Raw genomic sequence first — 24796 nt, forward strand, 5'->3', positions numbered from 1 at the left:
GCCTTTCACTTATGCGTGGGACCTGGACGTGGATGGTAAGCCTGTCGTAGGCAACGGTTCTGAGGAGCGGCCGTTCGTCGTCGGCTTAACTACCAAGACGCTAATTATGCGACTGATGAGGCCTCCTGAGTCGTTCATCCTGCACGTAGACGCTACATAAAAGCTCAACTACCGGGGTACCCAGTTATTGTGATCGGAATATCCGATACCTCGCGTGTGTTTCACCTAGTATCACTGTTTATTGTATCCGATGAAAACCAAGCCATTATACAGTCGACGCTCATGGCGCTGCGTCGACTGTACGGTGTACTCACAGGATACAAACTGGTGGTGCAGTACGTCATGGCTGACGCAGACCAGGCCCAGTACAACGCCGCCAACGCTGTTTTTGGCAACAACCCGCGGTTCACTAGTCTAATGTGTTTCTTCCACGTGATGGAGAAAGTGTACACGGCGATTAAGGCGTTTCCCTCGGATACTAAGGCTACTATAGTGCGCGATCTGTACGATATGCATTTTGCGCGCAGCCACAACGAGTTCGTGCGGATGCGGGAGGACTTTTAAAACCGTCTGATGGATGGTCGGGGGCTGACGACATTTGCCCAGTACATAAACTGCCAATGGCTGAAGGGACGCTTCTCTACCTGGCAGCTCTATTGGACTTTCAGCGGGTTCGCATCCACGAACAATCCGGTCGAGACGTTTAACGCTGTGCTGAAGCGTGATTACACCCTCCGACGTAGACTGAAAATGGGAGCGTTGCTACAGGAACTAAGTAATTGCTGTCAGGATAAATCAGCAAGCGAGCGAGCCTTCAGTCTGGATGTGGTTCCATCTCCAACTCTCGTACGCAGGGTCTCTGAGATGATCCGTGAGGAGCTTCTGTATGAGGGCTGGCGCGATCCAGGTGATATTCCGAGCGCTGGACTCGTGCGTGTAATTTCATGTCCAGCTAAACGCATTCAAGTTTCCCCCAATACACGCAGCGAAGAGGGTATCGCGGTGAGTGCCCAGATGGGCGTAAACTACGCCAGGATGGAGTTCGAGGGACAGCCGTACGGAGGCTGGATGGTTGACACCACCCGTATGTGGTGTCAATGTAGCTACTGGTTCGGCTTTGGCGTGTGTGTGCACGTCCTCTTCGCACAGCGAACACTCGAGTACTTGGACTGTCGCGGGCAGGAGATATTGGTTACGCGCGGCAAGCAGAAGAACACTAGTGAAGGTCTGATCTCGCGAAGCGGCCATCGTGGTGGCCGTCCACTGGGTGTTGGCCCAGCGTTGACATATTGAGATCCTGCATGTGCACGCGATCTACTTAACTAGCGCCGGGATGCCTTTTGCATGGTATGAGTTGATCTGATAATCAGCCAATCGAGGACTTTAACATCATCGACGATATAGTGTTTTTTTTTTGCTTTGACAGTATATCAACAAATACAAAGAGGTTTAAGAAGAACCCTTCGATGGTATTCTTACCCAACCTCTTTAGTAAAAAGAACATCGTCGAAATTTGAGCAATCTTCCAATATTAAGGATGCTGGGCCTTCTTTTCTGCATGAAGAACTTTGATTATCGCATCTTTCTTGACTGTCTTCGGAGAAACTCCTCGCATGTAGAGTATGCGAGCAATATATCACTACACGATACCGTCGAGATACGAAGTCGTACTCTACTTTTATAACCGCTGGATTTAAATTCGTTTAAATAAGTCTGTGAAGGTCGCTTCTTCCAACACTGGTCGCACGCGCATTTGAACCAGATATTGTTACCGTACGAGACCGTGATCTGGGCTCCAACGTCGACAGTAGCTACCATACGGCACAGCACCTTAACCTGCGTCCTATTCTGCATTTCCACGAACTCTACGTTGGGGCAGCAGGAGTGCTGAAAGAATCTTGCGGTCGTTCCAGCAGCCAACGCCTCGATATGCACAAAGTTTCCCCGCGTGGTTTTCTCATTCAACAGCATGGTGAAGCCGCTGTTCTGCTTCATGGCCTCCTTGGGTTGGCCTTCGCGCATAGCCTCATACTCCTGCAACTTTCCACAGTACTCGGCGACGATCTCTCCTGCCCATAACTTCTGCGTCGTCTACACGCCCAGGCCTAGGCGCCGAGTATCGTAGATCCTTAGACCTGGGTGATTACGTGGCGCGTTGCTGCATAGCGCGTCGAGACGGCAGATCTCCGGCGTGCAGTAGAATGCCATGTCCGCGTTCTGACAGCAGTGCGCGAAGCAGTCTCCGATGCATAGGCAGGGGTCAACGTCGCCGGCGTCGACGAAGTTTAGCCCCTCCGGCACAATGTTCTCCGAGATCCGCGCCACGCAGTCCGGAAAGGGAACAGGCTCCATAACCTCTGGCATATCATCGTCGGGGTCAGGTAGAGTGGGCGCGTTATACACCGGTTTATGTTTGCGCACTTTGACCAACTTCAGTCGCATGCCAGGGATTCGCAACAAGTCCTTCATTGTCTTCACCTTCAAGGTGTGCGCGTGATAGATGCTGGTGCCGCTGCGAGTTGGGGCGCGTCTATTCTGGTAGCGTTTCTTTCTTGATTTACTCACGTGGTAGTCAACCTTTCTCACCTTGCGTCTGTGATACTGTGCCTCGCGCTGTGCGAGTGTAGGGACCGCCAAAATCTCACGTAGAGATACCAGCTGAGATGGAGTAGGCTGACTAGATTCTTCCTGTTGCTCTGTCTGCTCAGGTTGGCTAGGAGAGTCTGGTACGCTGTCTTCAGCCTTTTCCTCGGATTCCAGACGTCCATCCTCCACATTCAACTCACCTCCAGCTTCTTCGACTTGTTTAACATCGGAATTAAGACTGCTAGCCTTCTTTTTGTAAAAATGTGTCATGTTCATAGAAATGAGAACGACGGTGTTCTTCCTGTACAGGTCACCTGAAGCGTCATCTCCCACATTAGCTCGCTGCAAGATTTCCTGCGATGGATGGCCTTGCGCAGAGGTGGCACCAGTCTTGTGTGGCGCCGTAGGTGCCACCAAATGACCAGGGGGGGAGCTGGGTCGCTTACTGAGCGCGGACAACTTGGGGTTCGTGTTACCCTTGGTTTTAGCGGCTGCCACGGTGACTGGCGCCTTTTCCTCGTATGCATTCTTTTCATCGGACTCGTGCGCATCTGTGAGACCGTGAGCAACGGCCGCAGCAACCGTGGTCGGGGAGCTGGACGTCAGGGAATGCGTCTGATCGTCGCCAATAAAGGCACCCGTAAAAGCAGCGGTTACGATGCTCTGAACCGCCTCAGCAAAACGTGTGCGGTCGGATACAGCCCGGAACTCGCCCGACACAAGCTTGTACGTGCGTAATTTGCGCCAATGGCACTTCACCTCCTCACCGTCACGATTTAGCACCTTCTTGATCATCATGGTTGGCGGGATGATCTCATCCGTCGTGACAGCGATCGGGGCCGCCGCCTTGTCGAGCGAATCATCCACGCGCGTAACAACAGCAGTCCTGTAGCCACGGGGGTCGCCGGCGACATACATCTGAGTGTAGTAGGTGATCGTGTCCCGAGCGTACAGCTTCATAGGCGGAAGCTGCGCAGAGGACAGCCCGACCATGGCGGTGTGTAGGGTGCGGTGGCTGGCGTCTTGAGGCCAGAAGCCATGTTTGCTTCCAAACAACGAACAACTTTTGGGTCACATTCAAGTAACACACATCCTCCGAACACGTACTGCATTTGGCTGACGCGGGTGCGTCAGCCCCATTAGCCCTAGCCTGGGGCCCCCACGGTCAGGGTCTATCAAAAAGGCCGGGTCTGTTGCCCCGCCCCTGTCTTTTTGTGTTGGAATCTTGATGTGTTGGTCAAATCGGTTCGTGTGAAAATAAGGTTATCTCAAACGGTTGCCGGCGGGTTAAGAATTGGCCACATCGTTTTACAAAAATTGTACATACCGCAATTATGCCGATTGGGGTAAGGTGCGCAACTTGATTAATAGCGCTTGCACAGCTGCCAAATCTTGTTCATGCGCTGCCAGATATTATTGAGCTGCGGCTCTAAAGCGTGGTGGCTTTTGTTTGTCCGAGAAACAAGTTAGGTGGGAGCAAGGCTACAAAAGCTGTACGGCTGAAGATGATTTTCCGGTAGGAACTTCAACGAAAACCTGACTGCTATGTTTCTCAATACGGACAGCTCGGACGCCCGCTAACTTACTGTCATCTAAAGTGCTCTTGCCTACATGGCACCTATGTACCTGAGAAAACTATTGCCCTCATTTACCCGCCATTCAGACAAAGATTAGTTTCCGACGATTGTTTGTGTAGCATTTAAAAATAAAAGAGGCGTACTTAAGCACGACACAGGTACATTTTATTAATCAAATAGACGTGGTATTGTCTCACTGTATTATGCTTCCTCAGTATTAGCTTTTCGGATATAAATACCCGGGTATGTTTTTAATTTTACAGAAGTTGAAACACCAATATATATATATATATCAGAGCAAACATGCTTTCTTTTTAAAGATATAGGGTGCTACGCTTTAGGCTGGGAGGACTACTGTACCCACTAACTTCGTCTTAGCTTCGTCCATTGCACATCACAAGAACTCGGACGAAGTTAGCGAATATTTTCTGGCGAGCCGGTATACACTTGAAGTAACTATCGGGAAATACAGTATCCCAATTAGCTTCGTCCGGTGATATTGATCTGATAAAACAAAGCAGACCTGTCAGAGGAGAGTAAAAGTAAATGTAAATTTGGAAAGGGCTCACAGTTGGTGATCTCGTAGCTCTCGGAGCTGGTGCTGCGCGCTGGGTGTTGATATCGTTGCTCTCGGAGCCAGTGGTGCGCGCTGAGTGGTTGTGTCTCGCCCTTGGCGGGTTCTCGCACTTCAAGGTTTGCTCGGACGTCTCTCGAAGTTGGTGAAATGCTTGCAGTTGATTGGAGGAGGGGGGGGGGTTGAGGTGGTGGTGCGCCCGACGTGGAATTCGCGTTTGTTCAAACCGTTTGGAAGGCTCGAGGAGCAACGTTGAAACGTGTATCTCTGTTACTCGAAGGATCACAACCGAAGCCAGTCTGAGCTTTTGAGCATTTATACGTTGGAACTACACGCGTCCAAACTACAGATGGATTACACTGTGTGCCTCTCACCACTTCATGTCGCCGAGACAACTTACTCAATTTTCGTCACAACATCTACACAATCAAGTGACTTATGAGCATTGACGACAACGGATTCCGGAAGTGTAGAGAGTAGCACCACTAAAAATATGGAACGTCTTTAAAATGACAGGCTGTCGCTGTAGCAGCAGATAATAAGCTTAGTAAAAACGGGCTTGATAGGTGTAGGTCAATTACAGAAGTGCGAAAGAACAGCACATTCCGAGGGCACTACCAAGCATGCCCGAGCGCAACCATTTTAGATGCCGGTACCAGCTCCGAGTGCACCTGAATCCACCACCAGCCCTCAGCATTCAACATGATATAATCGAACTGTTGATCGACCTTGGAGCCAAGATGGGAAGATTGGATGCAAGCAAGCCAATTGAAAAAAAAAAAACCTTTTTATTGGTGATAGCGTCCATCAGGGTCAAGTATCATTTTCGGTCCCAAGATTTGCTTCTGGTGACCATCTTTCACCGCTGATGTCGAATCCCTCGGTTTCTACTAGAACAACGGTAATATACGCCGGTGGGTTTGGAATAACCACGATACGTCGCCTGTTGTTTACCGCATTTTCGCTTGCTGCACGAGCGTCTTGAGCTTAATTCAGTGAATATCAAACGAGAGAGTTCATGTAGCATTGCGTACCATTTGCTACACCCCATCGGAGATTGCCAGCGCTATTGTCTAGAATTTGAGCAAGAGCAGTAACAAAATATTCAAATAGGCGATGATGCACATCTTCATCGTAAGCCGTGAGTAAGAGGCTATCACCAATTGATGTGCGTATTTTCCGTCTCCATCGCAAAACTGCGATCTTGTGCAGCGTTCCAAACAGCAATACAGCTATTTGAGTGAGAGCAGCTTTATCTAAGTTTCCAGTGACTAGAATTTTCATGTCGTTGAGCCACGACGGACCACCCAATACATTAAGTGGCTGTTAAAGGGAAGAAATTACTCTTTCAGGCACGAGTCGATAGCCCTGTGTGTTGTCATTTGTCCACCTATTACCCAACGGATACTCGCGCGGTAATCACTGGAGGTCTGCAATGGTTTCTTTTTCACTGACGAAGAGCGTGGCCACATGAAGGGCCTCCACGAGGCAGGCTTGAGTGTCCGCGCGATCGCTCAACGGCTTGAGCGGTCGGTGAATGGCGTCATCTACGCCCTGAGGGCACCTACCACTAAAGCCAAAAGAGGGGGGGGGGCGTCCGGCAAGCCTAACAGACCGCCAAGTCCGCTAGGTCGTCCGCAGCGCCGCAACAGGAGACTACTCGGCGTCCGAGCTGAAGGTCACGTACGGTTTGGCATTCTCGGTGCATACGATCCAGAGACCTCTATCTTGGGTAGACTATCTAGTCTACTCTAAAATAGATCGTACGCTACCTCTAACAAAGGAGCACAAGGAGGCGCGCCTAGTATTTGCCGAGAGGCTCTCGACGGCTGCGCAGAAGGAGGTGGTTTGGCCCATGATCATCTTCTCAGATGAAAAAAGCTTAATCTCGACGGCCCAGATGGGTACAAACACTATTGGCATGATATGAGGCGTCCTCCCCGTCGTTACACGTCTTGACAAAATGGGGGAGGCTCGCAAATGGTTTGGGGAGCTTTCGGGGTCAAAGGCAAGTCGAAGCTGGTGGTTCTGGATGGGCGCCAGAACTCTGGCCACTACTACGGTGTCGGAGCATATGCTCCCATTTGCCGACAAATACTGCGGCACGGATTTTGTATTTATGCAAGACAACGCTCTATCCACGCCTCGTACGCAACGACTGAGTTTTTCACGGAGACCGGGGTGCAGCTGCTTGACTGACCAGCTCGCTCACCCGATCTCAATCCGATTAAAAACGTGTGGGCAATTTTGGCTAGGAAGGTCTACAGTCATGGAAAGCAGTACAGCTCTGTAGCTGAACTCATTATTGCTGTCATGGAGGCGTGGGGTTTAGTGACGATGAAAGAGCTGCTGGATCTGATGGCCTCCATGCCTTCTCGTTGCTTCGCAAGAATGGCGACAAGACACACTACTAGCTAAATGGATACATAATTTCAATAATGAAATTAAGTCATTTTTGTCCTAAAGTTTTGTCGCAGTGCAAATTCTAGCTAGTTGTATGCCAGCCTATAGAAGCTCAACGAAATCTAGATCGGCGTCACAAGCCCCCTTTTGCGCTATCTGATAGGTGGAACATATCTAAAAAGCGTCGTCTAATTCGACCTAGAAGCCGAGATACAGCTAAAAGTATAGGTGTCACAAAACTTATGTCGCGGAGTGTATTACAAACTTACTGACCATTATTTATACCCCGAGCTTGGGTTGATAGCGAGCTGCTCAAGAAGTGGATTGATGTGACTATTCCATTTGTGATGCACGGTGAACGTAAATGCTTGGTTTGGGACAGCATGAGAGCCCACATACCGAAGGCTGTGAAAGCTAAGTGCTCTTCGAAGAGTGCTCGATGTGTGTTGTGCCTGGGTGGACTTGCAAGCTGGAGATATTGGAATCTATAAGAGTTTCAAGGACCTACTGTACATAGAAATTAACGCTTAGAAAGAATCAGACCAATAAAGTCCTCACCCTAGCGATACAGAGTGCTATTCAAGGCCAATAGATCATAAAAACTTCGGAGAAACAAACCTGATTTAGTACACACTTGTAAGTGCAGCCTACAAGCATATCGTGATGTTGCCCGAAAGAAGTCTCCAATATTTTTTCTCGGCACTATCAGAATGGTTCTGGGACAGACGTTTGTAATACGTGTAAGGAGTGTGTGCCTAGTAAAATAACACCTGGGGGGCACTAGTTCTGCGTCTCTAAAGACACTGTATTTATAGTCAAGACCACATTACCAAGAGACAATCTCCAACTGGTTGAATCTCGTGGCGGCGGAGCACGGTTGATGAAATCAGAGATGTAATCCGACGCGCGCTCTTTGCGATGCCATCTCATTCTTCAAATATCCGCTTCCAATTACAACGCCACTCAATAATCATGGTCGCCATCGTCCAGTCCTCGCTCTTTCTTCTTCTCGGTCTCGCCGCTGTTTCCGACGCCGCCAACCTTCGTCAAACGAACCGCAACCTTAGTGAAATGACAGCCGCACAGGCCAGCGCTCTACTAGCTCGTGTCAACAAGGAACGCGCTGCCCACGGCCTACCAGCACTTTGCTCGAACAAGAAGCTGCAGGCTGCAGCACTGCGTCACATCAAGGACCAGTCCAAGACGGACTACGTGTCGGACACCGGAACCGACGACTCGACCCCGAAGCAACGTGTCACTGATGCTGGGTACAAGTGGCAAAGCGTGGCTGAAAGTATTGACGCAGGGAACACCAATTCAGATGCTGTAGTGGACTGGTGGATGAAGGGAGCAAGCCGCGACAACGTGCTGGGTAAGTACACCATGGCGGGCACGGCGTATATGTACAACGATAACACTTACAGCAAGCACTACTGGGTGCAAGTCTACGCAACTGGAAGCTCGGAAGAATGTGATGCTTAGAAGGCGACAAGGCTGCTGATAGAATACAAACATAAACAAATAAACACTTTGAACTGCAAATTTAAAAAAAAAAACGTTTTTTAGAACAGGAAAAGCTCAACACGTAACACCCCCGTGCTCCTCACAGCGCTGATTGCAAAAGCGGTTTGAGAAATTGTTCGTAGCACTCGGGCACTTGCGTTTTATTCAGAGGCTCATCGGCCGCACGACGGACCAGCGCACGGTACACATCGCCGTCATAGCGGCCAATCGTCGAGTTCAGCTCGAAGTCGGTGAAATCCCAAGCATCTGTCAACAGTACACAGTTCTTGCGGATGACGAGCAGTAGACTCACAAGCTGACGACGAACCATCCCAGCTTGCTTTGAAGAGATGTAGTCGTCTTCACGGAAGTCACCCAGAGTCTTGGTGATCAGCCACACACCGAAGAGCTCGCACAGATGCGTCACAGCCCGGCGCTCGTTGCCAGACGGGATCGAGCTCAACCCGTTGACGAACGCCTCGACCAGAAGAAGCTCCGCGTGAGCAGTCGACGCACGCGTGATCTGTACCATACACGCATTGGCGTCGTTCTTATTAGCCTTCATCTCTGCCGCCAGGGTCAGTATCGCGCGACTTGCACGGACACGGAATGCCTCAAGCAACAGTTGAAGGTCAGCGAAATCCTGAGGCTTCTGAGCCTTGCAGCGCAGATTCGGATTCGAATGGGCCTTTGCATTCGCCAAAAATGCAGTTGGACTGTCAGGGAGATGGCTGCCGCTGTACAGAGCTTTCAAAAGGTAGCGTCCGTGTTGGTTCACCAACACATCAAACGTTCCTTCGTACGTACAAGCACCCACAGTCTCAGCGAACAAGTGACCCAGATTACTCGAGTGGGTGAAGCCTTGTCCACCACACAGACGACGACAGTTCTCTATGCCGTCGCTCACGTGGTTGGCCAGCCACGCCTTGAGTCCTGAGCATACAGCATGTAAACAAACGACGAGTCTCCTCTCTTGACAATTTCCAGAGCAGAATCATGCATGGCAATTAGACTCGTACCAGCAAAGAAGCCAGCGTACGAGACGGCGATGTACGGGAACAAGACGTGCTGCTGGTTCTGATAGTCCAGTACTTGGAACTCTCCCTTCGAGGACCCAGGATCTTTGCGGCCTTGTACACGTGCAGCACTGTAGCGTGTTGTGATCGTCGTGGCCATTCCCATTCCTTGTCCAAGCCAACGGATCAAGTACGCTCGGATCTGTACCATAGTCAGGTACACGAGCTTGTCGCTTTGAGGCCTTACGAATGTTCCGTCAGGCAGTACCTTGGCATACCTCATCATCATGTTGTCACGTGGAATGCGGACTTTATGGAAGGCACAGTATCCGTTGTCAATGGGCTGGAATCCGACTTTTGGGCCGATATCTCCCACCTCCACACCGGACATCGGCTCGTGGTTCTTCAACGACCGGATCTGCACCAGGAACGCCTGTACGCCCACGTCCTTCCCGTTCAAAAACAGCCTTGCATGCACCATGGCGTGATTGGCTGTCTTGCCCAGACCCCCAGGCCACCACTTGCGACTTGTCAGAGTGGGTGAGTCAATAATGAACTCCTGAGTGGCTTTATCGTATGTAGCGACAGTCTCGATGCCTTGCACATTGGAGCCGTGCCCCAATTCCGTTTGAGCGTAAGCACCAAGGATCTTAAAGCTCTTGGCAAGTGGCAGCCACTTGGCGCGTTGTTCGTCACTTCCCTGGTTCTCTAGAGTCGGTACGAACATGGAGCGATGCACTTCGATAGCCGTGGGCTCTCCCATAGCGGAATACAGAATCTGCTGATCCACTGGGTCCGTGTAGCCACCTTCTTGCAACAGTTTGATGTAGTGGAAAGCCTTCTTGACGCCGAAATTGTAGCGCTCCGTGTGGTTGCGGTACATCATGTCGCGGTCCGAGAGAACTGGGTGACGCTCGATCACTTGTAGCAGCTCCTTGCGACGGTCATTGGCCACCTGACCGCCGCGCAATATGGTGGTTAGAACCGAGGGATCGATGTCGCCATTGGCGCGCTCCGTCTTGAGGAGAAGCGGCGCCAAGTCCTTGAGCTCAATTGCCATGGGTGGAGTGAAAAAGAAGTAAGGCACAAGACTTGGCAAATTGAAGAATGACGTTGAGGAAGCGACTTGTTGGAGATGTATGGTGAAATACATTTTGCTGAATAAATTATGACAGTAACTTATGGATTTCAAGCAAAACACGACTGGAAAAGACGTTTTAACTCCTATTATATATATTGTGAAATGAAAAGATTATAGAGGTTGCGCTGCGCATCTTTACTTCATTTGACGTAAACAGTTTGTCAACACTCGACATTAAACTGGGACGCCTTGTCTTGCCTTTGCGTGGTTTGCTAAATTTCTCATTCGTAGCTGTGAGCTTGGCGCTGGGGCAAGTCTTCTTCTTTGCCTGCTTCAGCCGATCCATGTGTAGACGAGAAATATTCACATCTAAAACGAAACAACCACATTGAAGTAGCCTTGCACTTCGATCGGATCGCTGTCGTTTACTCAACCTACGTACTCGCGTGGCTTTGGCTCGCGTTAACGAATCCAGAGACGGGAGAGTGGATAATACTATTTTAGCTTTTGGTTTAAATTTTTGTTGTTGTGGCCATTGCTCTTAAAAAAAAAGCTTATTATTTGTTTGTAGCGCAAGCATGATTTTGTAAAAGAATGAAGACATGCTGCTCTTGCATGTATGTCTGATTCAGGTTTAGCTCGTATTCCAATCGCTTAACGAAAAATGACTTATTGGGGCAGTCTTGAATGCATGGTGGCCTCGGAACTTATTTGAATGCATGGTGGCCTCTGTAGAAATTGTTCTTTACAGTGTGAAAGAAAGCAATTAGCTGAATTACGTATTTGTTGTATTCGGATTGCCAGAAAAATCTGGCACCCAGTGCGGGAACAGCACAGAGGGCTCTGAAAATCATACATGCTCGCCTCTCAACTGGGGTAGCGCTTATGCTCAGCAGATCCCCATTTTCCAACAGAAACAAACGTTAGTGGCTTCTGGCTCTGCATTTTATTTCAAGTAACCTCGATCAAGATATTACAGCTAGGTTGTTGGGAGGACATATTGTCACTTTGTAGATAGCCTCCTACCGTCTTACCCCGCATATAAGGCATATGTGCTGTAAATGAATACAACAGTGCTTGTGTGTTATATTCGTTTAGAAAGCCTATGTGTTGTACAACGAACAAATTGTTTTACTTTGAAGAAGCAAGTTTGTGGGTCCTGGAATCTGGCTTGGTCGTTTAGGCTTGACCCTCCTGATGCCACCCGCGAATTGTCTCAACCGCCACGCTGTGCCTCTTGCTAAGAGCAGCAAAGCCGTGACCTTTCACGCCTTTCCGATAGTCTGCTCGAACAGCGAGTTTCCCGTGGATACTATAGCTACGTCGCTCAGCACTCATGGCTGTGTAAATTATAAAATAAGAGAATTAAAACTAAGTAACAGCAGCACCGACAAGTTTGTTCAGAAGGGTGGTTGGTTGGGAGCTCTCAAGAATATTCATTGGTTGGTACAGCCTTGTGTTTTAAGTAGGTGTCAGCCGCATGTGTTCTAATTAGGTAGGTGGTCAAATTGAGGTTTAAGCTACCGGTAGATGTCGAGCGAATCCCGTATTTTATTTAAAACGCATATGCCTTATATGCGGGGTAAGACGGTAGTTTGTGTGAGCCAATTAGTCAGAATGACGTAGGTAAATTATTGCTTCTACGAAAAACGTCTACAGTGGTCACGGTAATTAATCTAAGTTGATAAATAATCTCATACAATAAATATTCTCACTCAAGTTTGTTGAGAATAATTCACGTGAACAAACTTTTCCAGAGTTCATTTATAATCTCAGTTGTGGTTCTAGTGATGTACTCACTATCGGGTTTGCTTATGGTGCAGTGGTTAATGATCGCCCTAGCCAATCGCTGCATTGTGAGTTCAAGTGCCGCAGCAGCAGTGCATCGGGTGTCAATTGTCCCTTTAGAGTTAGGTCTGTGGTGATGTATGTTCTGTGGAATGTTCTGAACCAATAATTGGCATCCGTTGGTTGCTCGGCTGTAAACACTGATGTTCGTACTTAAGAAAAGTTTCACTGTTTCTATTTACCAATTGGCTGTGGCTCTAAATTATATGACTGCACGTACTTGTGTCTAATCCTCCTTCATTTCATGATGTTTTTTTTAATAATTCTCTCTGCCACTGTACAGTCCAGTGACATTCCAACAACTGAAACTTTACCTTCAGGTATAATTTATGCAGACATGTAGATGTGAGATTAATTTCAGGGCTACATAAAATAATAGCAATGAGATTTATTTTACCAAACACTATTTAATGGGAGTTCATTAATACTCCCACGGAGATCAATTGCTGTGTGAAATAAAACAATTACTCCACACAAAATAATTTCAATGAGATTCATTACCGTGACCACTGTAGCAAATCAGGTGTGTTCTAAAAAAATCTTCATGCAAAGAATTTCCCGGCTGCCAAAATGCCAGGCATACAAACGTCGGATACCCGAAAAAATGCAGCATTCCAAATAAACGCTTTGTGCAATTTGCCTGAAGCGTTTCAAACATTTAAAAACAAGCTTGAATATTTCCTCGCGGCGTCTTGCTCCTGTCTTCCTTTAGTAGAAGTGGTTGAGCAGAAAATATTATGAAGTGGTGCTAATATTTCATCTGCGTAGCAACGTAGCTTTTGAGCGCTCGCTCTGCATTATAAACATGAGGCGTCAGTGCTCGGTTACGGATGCCTTGTGTACGTGTTCAAGTAGCAGACGGCACTAAAGTAGTTTATCTAGCATTGCTCAATGATCGTCGTGCCGATGATCAAGCCTGAGCACTACACAGGTGGCGCCTCTGTATGGCGCTCGCGTACTTACCAGCCCACGTAAACGGCCACGCACAAGTACACGTCCTATTGACTCGCCGCCAGACAGAGCAACATTCTCGCCAGATCCTCTTCTTAGAGGAGCTCGAGCCTTAAAAGGCCGACGGGAAGCCGAAGGACGAACTTGTGTGCTATTAGTGAGACCTGGCGCTCGAACGACATGTAGAAGATCGTGTTGCAGGACGCTAGTCTTACTCAATCTCGCGCTATGGCAGAAGGTAAGGAATCTTTAGGACCCAAACGGTTCTGCCTGAGCGGCCCCCTTCCAAAGTACGAGTATATATGCCGTTATTGCCCCACCGTACAGGACCCGTGATCGTGTGATGTACGATTAGAATCGTTTTTACGCAATAGCAACGTTTCTATTTTAGGCTTCTGTCATTTTGCACGAAGTCCATCGGAACATGACCATCGAGATTACGCGCTGCAACAATGCCTCCATACGGAGATTGGGATCAGTTTGGAATTTCTATCGTAAAAGTCAAGCAGCAACTATTAAAGCACTCAACAATGCGATGGACCAAAGTGCTCGGTATTTTACTCGCTATGATCGTTCTGGTTGCTATCTGCGATGCCATGCCTGCAGGTCCGGGAAAGGAGATGCCCGATATCCGACACTCACTGAAAGAGGAACGAGCGGCGAGCGTTGGAGGGCCATCGTATTCGGAGGGGACCAAAACGAGTTGGTGGCCAAGTTTCAAAGCATGGTTCAAGAAGAAGATTTTAAGACGTGAACCAAGTCGACTTCGCTCATGAGCTCGCAACAAGGGAGTATCCCCGACGCTTTAAGACTGAATTAATGTTGTGTATCAGAGCTTTACGAATGCTTACCGGCAGCGACTCGAAGTATCTCGTAAAGCCTCACAAACATTATTCTGAGACGACAGTTCGAACTTCCCAAAAAAAGTTGCTTGAACATCTCGCGACTCTCGAGTAAGTTTTGCTTCTCTCTATTCATCTACTCATTTACTTGAGTACTACGCATTTACGCATTTGCATATGTGCGTACCTACTCTCTATGCAAGTCTCGTATCAGCTCACTGGTCGAGTGTCACGGATCCTAAGAAACAGAGGTGATGCAGCGAGCTATCCAACTTGGACTCCAAGCTGCCGTTTTTCATTCTATTATCAGCGTCTTCTGATAAAAGGATGAAATGAAACCTAATATTATTGGGAGCCATGTGCCAGCTACAGAAATGTAAGACTGTCATGTAGCGCATGAGCAAGTTATTTTCAAACTACATGTGACCATGAAATGATTTACGGTGTGGTTGATACCACCCATGTTCGCTTCTCCGAAATCAGTTGCAAGGTCGACTTGTTTCATTTTTCTTTAAAGGAGAACGTCTTCTTGAACCATGCTTTGAAATTCGGTCATACGTCATTGGAGGTTCCCTCGGCAGAATACGATGGCCCTCCAACGCGCGATCGCTCCTCATTCAGTGAGACCCGGGCTGTTGGCGTCTACTTGGCGTTATCTCCCGTATCGATGACACGAGTAAGTAGCGACCATAGCGAGTATAATACCGCACACGGAGGAAAAACGCATGCTGAACAACTTTGGTCGTTGCCGCTTGGGGTTTACGCTACGAATTCCGTGCACCTCCGTTTTGCCGCATGGGTACAAAATGAGCAAAAAAGTGCTCGCGTTTTATTTGCGAACATAGAAGTTACCTGGTATTAATACACTTCTAAAGTATTTCTATGTATAATTAGTTAGAATCCTGCATTACCTAATAGGTTCATGTTACGCTAACGGCTCCCTGACCACCGATATTACGCGGTGACACATATGGATGAAGATCATCATTTCTCCGACCATACTTAAATAAAATATTAGTATTAATGGCCAATCAGAAAGGATAGCTCGTATTTGGACGAATCATACATCGACTGTGCCAATATTTTGACTAATCAAAGCACGGTAGGGTCAGTATAGGTCGATAAGAGGCAGCTCCGACATATCGGGTCGAAGGCCCATCTTGTGTTATTGATATCGGCATACAAACCTCCACTCATTGGCCTATTTTGCAAATAGCACGCGAGCTCCGACCCCTCCGACGCAAGATGAGTCTGAGCGACCTCGCACCGACAAACACGAAGCGCGCACGGGATGGCGCGGCACGCATGTTCAAAGCGTTTCTTGAGGAAGAAGGGGTGACATGGGAGTACCTAGAGGTGTGCATGAAGCGCGACAACGCTCCCCGCGTTTTGGAGGCCATGGTGGACAAGTTTGGAATGCATCTCGCTTTCAAGGAAGGATGGAAGGGCAGCCTGTTGTCTAGGCACTTAGTCATGCAGTACTACCGACAGGCAAAGAACTGGTTGCTCGATCAGTTCCCACAGCATCGAGAGGCTGTCGGCAGGTTCTTTAGAAGAAGGGTCAAGTGCTGGAGCGCTATTGCATGAAGCGAGAGTCAGGCAATTTTGTGAAGAAGGCCCCTGCATGCACGAAGAAAGCACTCAAGCAGATGATGGTGTACCTCTATTCAAATGGTGTAACAGCTTCGGACTACCAAGACGCGGCGCTGCTGTGCTTGCTCTGGTTTCTGTTTGGCCGAGCCTCTGACATCTCGCTACTCCGGAAGATGAACTTATCCATCGGTTCGGGGGGAATATTTTTCCTAAGGCTGATCCGTGTCAAGACGTCCGAAGAACAAGGTCTCTTCCTTTTTACCGGCGACGACTTCGCCACGTGTCCGCTGCTAGCTATCGCTGTGGCTCTTGCAACTCAATCGGCACCGGCGGCTGCGCTGCTAAACCACCTCCCTGAACAACAAGTGGCGACCGAAGCTTCCCTGACTCCGGCAGCACCACTGATCGATCTGATCGATAACCCAGAAGCTGTCGCTCCACTCAACTCCACCACAGATGAGAACAAGCCGCTTGACGACACTACTGGATTCCACGGCTACGTGAATCGCGTCTTGACGAGAATAATGCCTGAAGCTGGTGTTGTCCAGCGCTTGACGTCACATTCGTTTAGACGCGGTGGCGCACAACATGCGAATAGTGTTGGCATGTGTGTGCAGTGGATCTTTGACAGAGGCGCGTGAAGCATGACGGCAATCAACAAGGCCTTCGCATACGTCTTCAACACCCCAGCTGAAGATCACAAGGTTGCTCGTGTTTTGAGTAATCGAGGACCTGATGACTCCGTCGCTTTGCTGTCACTTGATGTATTCGACTCTCATACCCGGCAAAGTATTCGCTTTGTCTCTTCAGCTTTATTCACGTCTTCGTCCGGAATGGAATCAGAGCAGTACACCGTTAACGCGGCTGTACACGACACTCTCTTGGCGTACCTTCTGCGGCACTATCCGTCACTGAAGACTCTATCGACGTCCGGTCTTGTAATTCAGCGCTTGGAAGCTTGTGCCGAGGATAAAGGCTTCACTGTAAATCATCTGCTTGCTTGGTCGGCGTACCTCAGTAGCAACCCAAGTACTGCGGAGGACTCTAAAAGCAAATTTGCACAAGACAACCCAGACGACATCACCCAGCATCCAGTATATTTTCAGCAAACAGCATTGATTGAGCAGTTAATCCAGGTCAACAAGGAGCTTGACGCTCGGTTGACTGTAATGGAAGACATAATCGGAAACAAACACCCACGCGCGCCTACAAAACCAGAAGAAAGTGAGGACTCAAGTGAGAAGAAGTCTCCAGGAAAGCGACGCCGTACCTCTCCAGCTCTAAGCTTGAAGGATGTCTGGTTCGCGTGGTACACTCAAGAGCCACGCATGTGGAGCTTGACGGATGCTGAAATCAAGCACACACGCTCAACAGGCAAGCAGGTAGTTGCGTTCTTGAAGCTGTTCCTTTACGATGGCTTTGTCTTGGACAAGCACTCTGCTCGCTACCGCGACGATGTTCTCGAAACAGGAAGCCTTGCTGAGAAGGCAATGCTGGCGTTCTTACAGCAGCACAACGTCACTGCCCGCGGAGCGCAAAACGTCCTGAAGTCCATGCGGAAACTACACAAAGCTGGCCAACTGAATGAGCACATTGGTAAGTACCTACAACGTCAAGCTCAAGGTCTCATCATGGATCCTGCTCCTCCGCATACTTGCAACACGATCGGGTTAGTGACCATGAAGTAATTAATAAAAGCACCCACCTTTCTGGTCATGTCCAGTCATATTTTGCGAAATTTTGCGCGCTGCACTCTCTGCTGTTCACTCGTCCTTTTGTTCTCAAACCTTGACACCTCAGCCTCAGATGCCTACCAAGAAGCCAACCAAGAACGGCATTAGCTCTGCGGAAGAGTTCAAGACCCTGTGCATCGCTGTGGCCAAGTCTTGCAAGATCCGGGTTAGTGATGAAGCTATTCGTCACCTTCGACTTACCATGAACATTACCGTCGCCTCTACCAGCCTGCTTCCTGAAGCAATTCAAGTCGTCTTCACCTCGTTGGCTGGGCGCAAGATCCAGCGGGCAAAGCTTGTCGACATCCGCGAGTGGCTGGCTTCTCCTGTTGTCGACAACGACGAGGTGGACGGTGACGAAGATAGCGAAAGCGAGAAGATCCACTACGTCCGCAAGATCTTGAGCTGGAAACGCGTTAAGGGCAAAACGTACTACCTTGTCGAGTGGGAGTCAACTTGGGAGCCACGCGAGCACTTGAGCCAAAACATCGTCGCCGCGTTCGAGAAGGAGTGTCGCTTGCTTGTGCGCAAGAAGTTCTTCGAAGACGAGGCTGTGGAAGACAACACGCTCAACATCACGGAAGGATAAAACAAAACAAGATCTAGTGAGGCGCAAACGGCTTCGTATTACAAGTTTAGAAAGTGTTAATGAGTAGAGAGACTTGAACAACAATGTTAACCGCTGACAATAGAACACAAAGCTTAACCTCCTAACGGAACAGCAATGCTAACCTCCATCATCATAGCACACAGAGTTTAACGCAAGACGGCTACATAACACACACACTCGCACGCACACGCGCATACACACACAAACACGCAAGAACACACTCACTAATGGCTTGCGTCTGACGGCTGAAAAATCGTGAATGACAGAAAAATCTGTTTGTCGGCCACTCTTAACCACCAACTTGGTAGGAGGCCACGTGTCGGGGTAAATACGCGCAGGCGTAAAAATGGAATTTTTACTAATGCTCTTTTAGTGGACCCCGATTTTGGGTGGCGCCCTCATTTCTCAAATTGCAGCCTGTAGTGCACAAGGCTCTGTAGCTTAAAATCATGCGTTTTTATTTTTTGCCTGTTTCTCTGCCCACAGACCGTTTCAGAGCCTGTGAGTGCGCCTATAAACGTGCCGTTTCGGCAATTTCTAGCATAGACAAATCTGCACATGGTCTCTAATTACCCTACCCACAATTTACATTTAACTGCTTTTAAGTCCGATCTCGTCCCTCCTCTACCGTCGGAGGTCGGAGATTTTTTGGTATGGAAGTGGGATCAGCTCGGATTTTCTATCGTAAAAATCAAGCAGCAATCAAATAACGGTAGTGCGATGATATGTGTTATTAATATTAATAAATACTACATTATGATGGATTGATACGAGCTATCATATTAGCTATCATAGCTCAGTAAACCTCATGAATTAGAATTTAATATTAGCTGTATTTGTTTAAAAACAAGCCGAAGCTAATACTAATAGGCGTTGTATTAGCTCACGATTGGACAAAAAAAACCATACGTGACTACTATTGGACTACAATCTAGGATTAGAGTGGCATACAGTAGCCCATTGATTCCTGCCTTGCCTGAAGCCTGTAGCAGCGTGATTTGCTTCCAATTTCCAGTCCCCATCGAACATTAAACTCGTCGACGATTTAATGAAGTGTGAGTTGACGACGACCGACCGTTGCGTTGTCTGCGGCCGTAATGTTCGCCGGTTAAGCAGCCACGGTGCCTACGGTACGATCAACCTGACCGAGCGATTCCGCAGTATGCGCTCCTTGGATCAGATGAAAATAGCGCGTTTCTTTTGTTTCCCCGACGTCGGCTGAAAACGATGCAGCATCGTTTCGCTTTCACTGACTTTCAGATGGCCTAACATCCGGTCTCTTCAGCAACTGATTAACCTAGCGAGCTCACGAACTCTGCCATGTATTTACATGCTAACGATAGTGGCCACTACTTCTCTGAACTCGTCTGGGGTTAAATTCACAAAAGTGTCATTGTCCAATCTATAATCACTAAATTAGTACTTTAAAATACTACTGCTACTATATTAAAACTGTCTTTGAATTAATACAGTACCGGTAGTTGTGGAGAGAATATCGCTTCCGTCAATAATATTATTCTACTGTATTATTTTCAAGGAAATCCATTCTATGGCTGTATGTAACGCTATTTCGGATTTAAAATGGCGTTTTTCGCACTTATAATAGAAACTTTTAGCATGTCGTGTTTCACAAAATCTTCCGCCTGGCTAAAAATCGAATACTGGTTCTTAGCTGGTGGGAATTCTCCCATTGGCAGTTTTACTGCGACAGGGTTGTTAATGCGATAAACCATATTTTACTCGCTATGATGCCATCAGCGATGCCATCGCGCCTGCAGATTCGGGAAAGGAGATCCCCAATAGACACTCACTGAAAGAGGAGCGAGCGACGAGCGTTTGAGGGCCATCGTTTTCAGATGGGACCAAAACGAATTAACGGTTGTTATGTCGCATCCGATGGAAATGTAGAAGTGGTATATATTAAGTGTTCCTTGACTTACACTAAATGCTCTAGTTTCATATGTGCGCCCTTGGCAGTCACTGATTCGATGAATAACCGCCGATGTCGTTGTATAACGATCTGTGTTTGCAGCAGCTTCGTAATATTTCTTTTTAACGTGTCGGTGTTAGCATGTCAGATCTTAGCAACAGCCACAGGGTGCTGCTTCAGCAGCAACACTTCCTCCTCCAAGAGCGCATCCAAAGGAATGTCGACATCTCAATGGCGTCGTTTGCAGCCTCGGCGGGCTTACACTAGCTCAATTTTAGCGTATTTGTCAGTGTCTTCATCACAGGCATTTTACAGCAAGCTCATGCAAATGCTTTGACAGCCACAGGCACATCCTGAATTAGCGTGGCTGCTGGCACCTAGGAGACTTCAGCTGCATTGACCCGGTCCAGCGTACCATAATTTCGTGCCTCTTTTCCAGGCGATTGTATTATGGACAATAAGAAGTAGTAAATGCCCACTGACGCTGAGAGAGCTGTTCGTGTAGTCCTTTAGTCGACTAGCATACACCTTGTGTTGGCCTGTTACAAATCTCAAAAATCCAATTGGAAACAGTCTCTACCACTTGTGCTGGAAATCTCATTCAACTTGATGCGGTGTTGCCACACATCAGTATACAGGTCATGTTCTCCGATATCAAGATGGACCATAGTAGCGCCCCGCTTTTTGTACCTTCTTTGCGTTCCGCTGATCGAACGGCGGAATTAATCCTCGCACTACGCTTGTCTAATGCGTGCTGTATTTGCTCGATGACAGCTCGATGCGCAGCTTGTATTGCGTCCAGTGTAGCCAGGTCCTAGTATCGCCAAATGATCACTAGGGCCCACTCTACGGAGTTCTATCGTCGCTCGGCATTAATGTCGCTAGTGAACTCGATAAACAGGTCCGATCTTCGTCTTCTTCCATTTGGCTTCTTCTTCCGCAACCTGTGGATTTGGAGTAGAATACGTTAGCACGTTCGCTAATCCGCTGACTGATTTATCTTCTATATCGCAGATGTCCCACTCCGCACTCACTTGCAGCGCGATAGCTCATATGTTTATTGGACCGTATACCAGCCGTGCCATGCCCCAGTGATATAGCACAATATCTCCCACCCCCGTTGGTAGACTAGACTCGATTACCCAACAAATAACGTTACGAAGCAGCAACGGTCCCCTAGAGTGGAAAGCCTTAAATCTAGCTGTAGTTGGTTCGTGGTGCCACAAGTTTCTCTCCAACACCAGTGATCGCGTTTTACGCGTCGTTTTGCTTAATCCACACACCCGTCGAAGTTAGTAGCGTTGACAACTTTGAAGTCACCACCGAGACTTCAGCTCCACTATCTGGAGTAATATACGTGTTGATCGTGTCTATGACAGTACATAGCATAGTCGGTAGCGCACAACCTTTATCCTGCTGCGACGTCATAGCCATTCCACACCTCAAAACGGTTTTACCAGTAGCCGCTTTGTAAGCCTCTTGGGACGCGGCTGCGCTTGCCACATCGGGGGCATTGGGACCCACCGCGGGTCGTCCCTTACACTTAAAGCATTGCTTCGGCTGTCAATCACTGCTAAATTTTGCCTTGAATTTACTGTTGCTTCGGTTTAACTGTTGACCCTGTGTAATGTTTGCTTTAGCCGTACTCTAAGGCTTCCCAAATCCTCGTTTAATCTGATTGTGCATATGACTAGGTTTGGCACCTTCCTTCACAGGCGTCTAAGTCGAAATGTGAGTTTCGAATGTAACGAAGACTTCCAATTCATTCCGGAGCCTCTTCACGAAACTGGCACGATTTGCTTTCGTTGTTTGTGGCTCTCTCTGCGCAACTGGTCTTTCATAGCTGCTTTAAACGGCTCCAGTCAGAGCGATTCAACATTGTACTCGACTATCTTCTTTGGCTCAGTATACACGACGTCTTCCATATTCAGTCGGTCAATGATCTTAAAACCTTTGCAATGAGCCGGGGAAGTCGGGACTGGGCATCCTGCAGCTCCACATCCGTGCAGAGAGGTTTTACTTCTTTATCGAGGGTTTTACATGATGTATTATCTAGTACACGCACAGACAGAAAGAAATCTCGCCACTCGGCTTCGGTGACATCTTTCTCATCCTTGAAAAGCTCGAACCCACCAGTTCTGACCATCATTCCTCGCACGATGCAAGCACTTAGCGGCATCATGAACGGTTTTGCTTGGGTCCCTTAACTCAAAGCCTTGATGCGTCTCGCATAGATTGCATAGCCGCCCATGTAGTCTCTCTTCTCCTATATAGAGATCCCTCGATAGAGCAGCAGTACTAGCAGGTTTGTTCCTGCTGCTACTGTGACCGTAGAGGCTTTTCTTTAGTTGTTCCTTAAAAACAAAAGCCGCACCTTGGGCGAAGCCCCCCCCCATCGTGCTTGTAAATGCGGCTAAACAGCTTCAGCTAAAACCTCCAGCCTTTTCCCTTAGAGACCAACAGCTTACTCAGCGTCCTTCAAAATATTATACTGCTCCTTCAGATGTCGTCGTTGCTCGTCCATTTGACGATGCATCTCCTCCTGTTGTTCTAGCAATGACGCTTGCTGGTCATGCTGAGCTGTGTACGTAGATACACTGAAGTTTGGTCAGCAAACCGATCCTGCTGTACCTGAACCTGGCCAATCTGCTCTGTATTTCATTGATGCGCTGCAGCCGAACGCCAAGCCAGGGCTTCCGCTCGACGCCTCGTCTCGGTCCCTTGAATTACCGCATTTCGTGTTGCAGTTTGCTACGTCAGTCGTCGATCGTAGCGGTGGCAGAGACGCGTAGACGGCGATGTGTAATCCGTCTGCAGAGGCTGGTACCATGTCGTCGTCTGGCTCCTCCATGCTGGTTGGTATTCAGCTAAAGTAAAATTTGCTGGGTCGCTTCCGATGGAAAACTAAATGTGATATATATTGAGTAGTTCCTTAGCTTGCACTAAGTGCTCTAGTTTCCGACGTGGGCCCTTGGTAGTCGTTGATTCGTCGCATAGCCATCCGCGTAGTTGTATAACGTTCTGGGTTTGCAGCAGTTTCGTAGCACTTCTTTTTCAACATGTCGGTGTTGGCGGGTCGAACCCCAATAATAGCTATACAGTGTTGCTTCAGCGACAACAATGTTCCAAATTTAAAGCATGATTTAAAATGTGCAGCGAGTCCAATTCGTAGCAAGGGAGGATTTCCGAAGCTCTAAAGCTCCAAAAATGCTGCGTATGCACTACTCAAAGCTTCCCGAATGCTTACCGATATCGTGTACCGGCAGCGACGCGTCGTACGCTGTAAAGCTTTCACTAATGCTCACGTTTCCAGCGAAGTCGACTTATTTTGTGTGTTTCTTTAGAGAGAACGGCTTATTAACACCTTGCGTCCGGACGGTACTTGCCCAGAACGCGTAAGCGCATGTCGTAAGATACGGTATATCAATGTTACTACGTATTTGTATGGGTGCACTTTTTGACGTGAGGTTAGGTGCATTAATTTTCAACAGGTTTTTCTTTCAATGTCGTAACTCTGACGGGATTCAGCGACAGTATTGCCTGCTCAATGTCGTAACTGACTGCAAGTGCAGTCAACAGATGGCCACAGGCAGTCCACTTAAATCAAGAAACGCAAGGACGAAGGTACGATGGTTCAAGAAGCTGTGTATTTGAAACAAATCACTAATCAACTGACACGCAACCAAGCTCACTCGTCATCACTACCATTCTCGTTGTCACCACCGTTGCCGTCGTCGCTGCCAGCATCGTGCCCAAGTCGAAGTTCCCGTCGCGTCTTCTTTCTTTGGCCAGCTTTCTGGCCGGGCCGACGGAGCACAATGCGCTTCCCTAAGTTTGGTGGGATAGCTTGCCCGGCGTCGAAGTCATCATGCCAGATATCATAGCATGTCTTCGCAACGCCCTTGTATTCCCGTCGAATACGGTTGCACAACCAGCATTTCGCATTATCAACGGAGCAGCGTTCGCAAAAGAACGTTGTTGCGAAGGACTTCTTCTTTTCAGTACGCAAGAGCGCGCAGACCTTGCACGATCTCTGCCGGCGTTTCTGGACCCCAGTAACGGTAACCCAATCTTCAGACTGCTGCAGCGCGTGCGTGAGGCGTACTGGGGTGCGCTGGCGCTTTTGGCTCGCAGGAGGCGGTGTTGCCTCCACTCCAGCAAAATCTTCGGCTTTGAGTTGGAGAAGTTGATTTTGAAGGACGCAAAACCACTCTGAGCGCTTCATAGCAGCCATCCCCTTGATCTTGGCCCCCCTCTTTGTGCGTAAGATACGCATTTACTATGACCATGTCCAGCAAACCTAAGAATAGGCTCTTATAATATTTCGTGAACCTCGTCGACATTTGCAGTGAATACGACTGGAGACGGAGTTGATCGTGGACATCAACTCCGCTCATCCAGTTCTGGGTAGTCATTTACAGCAGAGGGGCACGGCACTCGAACCCGCACCGATACGTTTTATTTTTTCGCTCAATTGTCGACGCCGCCATAATTGGAGCTCCGTACAGGAGATAATAGACGGGCCTTCCGGTCCCACCAAACACAGGAA

At 48.3% G+C, this 24796-nt stretch overlaps 2 protein-coding genes across 2 annotated transcripts; one reads left to right on the forward strand and one right to left on the reverse strand.

Annotated features, from left to right (window-relative positions):
• Positions 1–7928: 7928 nt before the first annotated feature.
• PITG_10429 (SCP-like extracellular protein) lies at positions 7929–8622 on the forward strand (the record flags this gene model as incomplete). The annotated part of the gene is made up of 1 exon (XM_002902178.1): positions 7929–8622. One exon carries the CDS (start codon positions 8212–8214, stop codon positions 8620–8622), a length of 411 nt encoding a protein of 136 aa, XP_002902224.1.
• A 121-nt stretch (positions 8623–8743) lies between these two features.
• Positions 8744–10719, reverse strand: PITG_10430 (peroxisomal acyl-coenzyme A oxidase, putative; the record flags this gene model as incomplete). Its single annotated transcript, XM_002902179.1, has 2 exons — positions 8744–9568; positions 9622–10719. 2 exons carry the CDS (start codon positions 10717–10719, stop codon positions 8744–8746), a joined length of 1923 nt encoding a protein of 640 aa, XP_002902225.1.
• Between the last annotated feature and the right edge of the window lie 14077 nt (positions 10720–24796).

Source organism: Phytophthora infestans, genomic scaffold, assembly GCF_000142945.1.
Source record: "Phytophthora infestans T30-4 supercont1.18 genomic scaffold, whole genome shotgun sequence".
NCBI classification, from domain to species: Eukaryota; Oomycota; class Peronosporomycetes; order Peronosporales; family Peronosporaceae; genus Phytophthora; species Phytophthora infestans.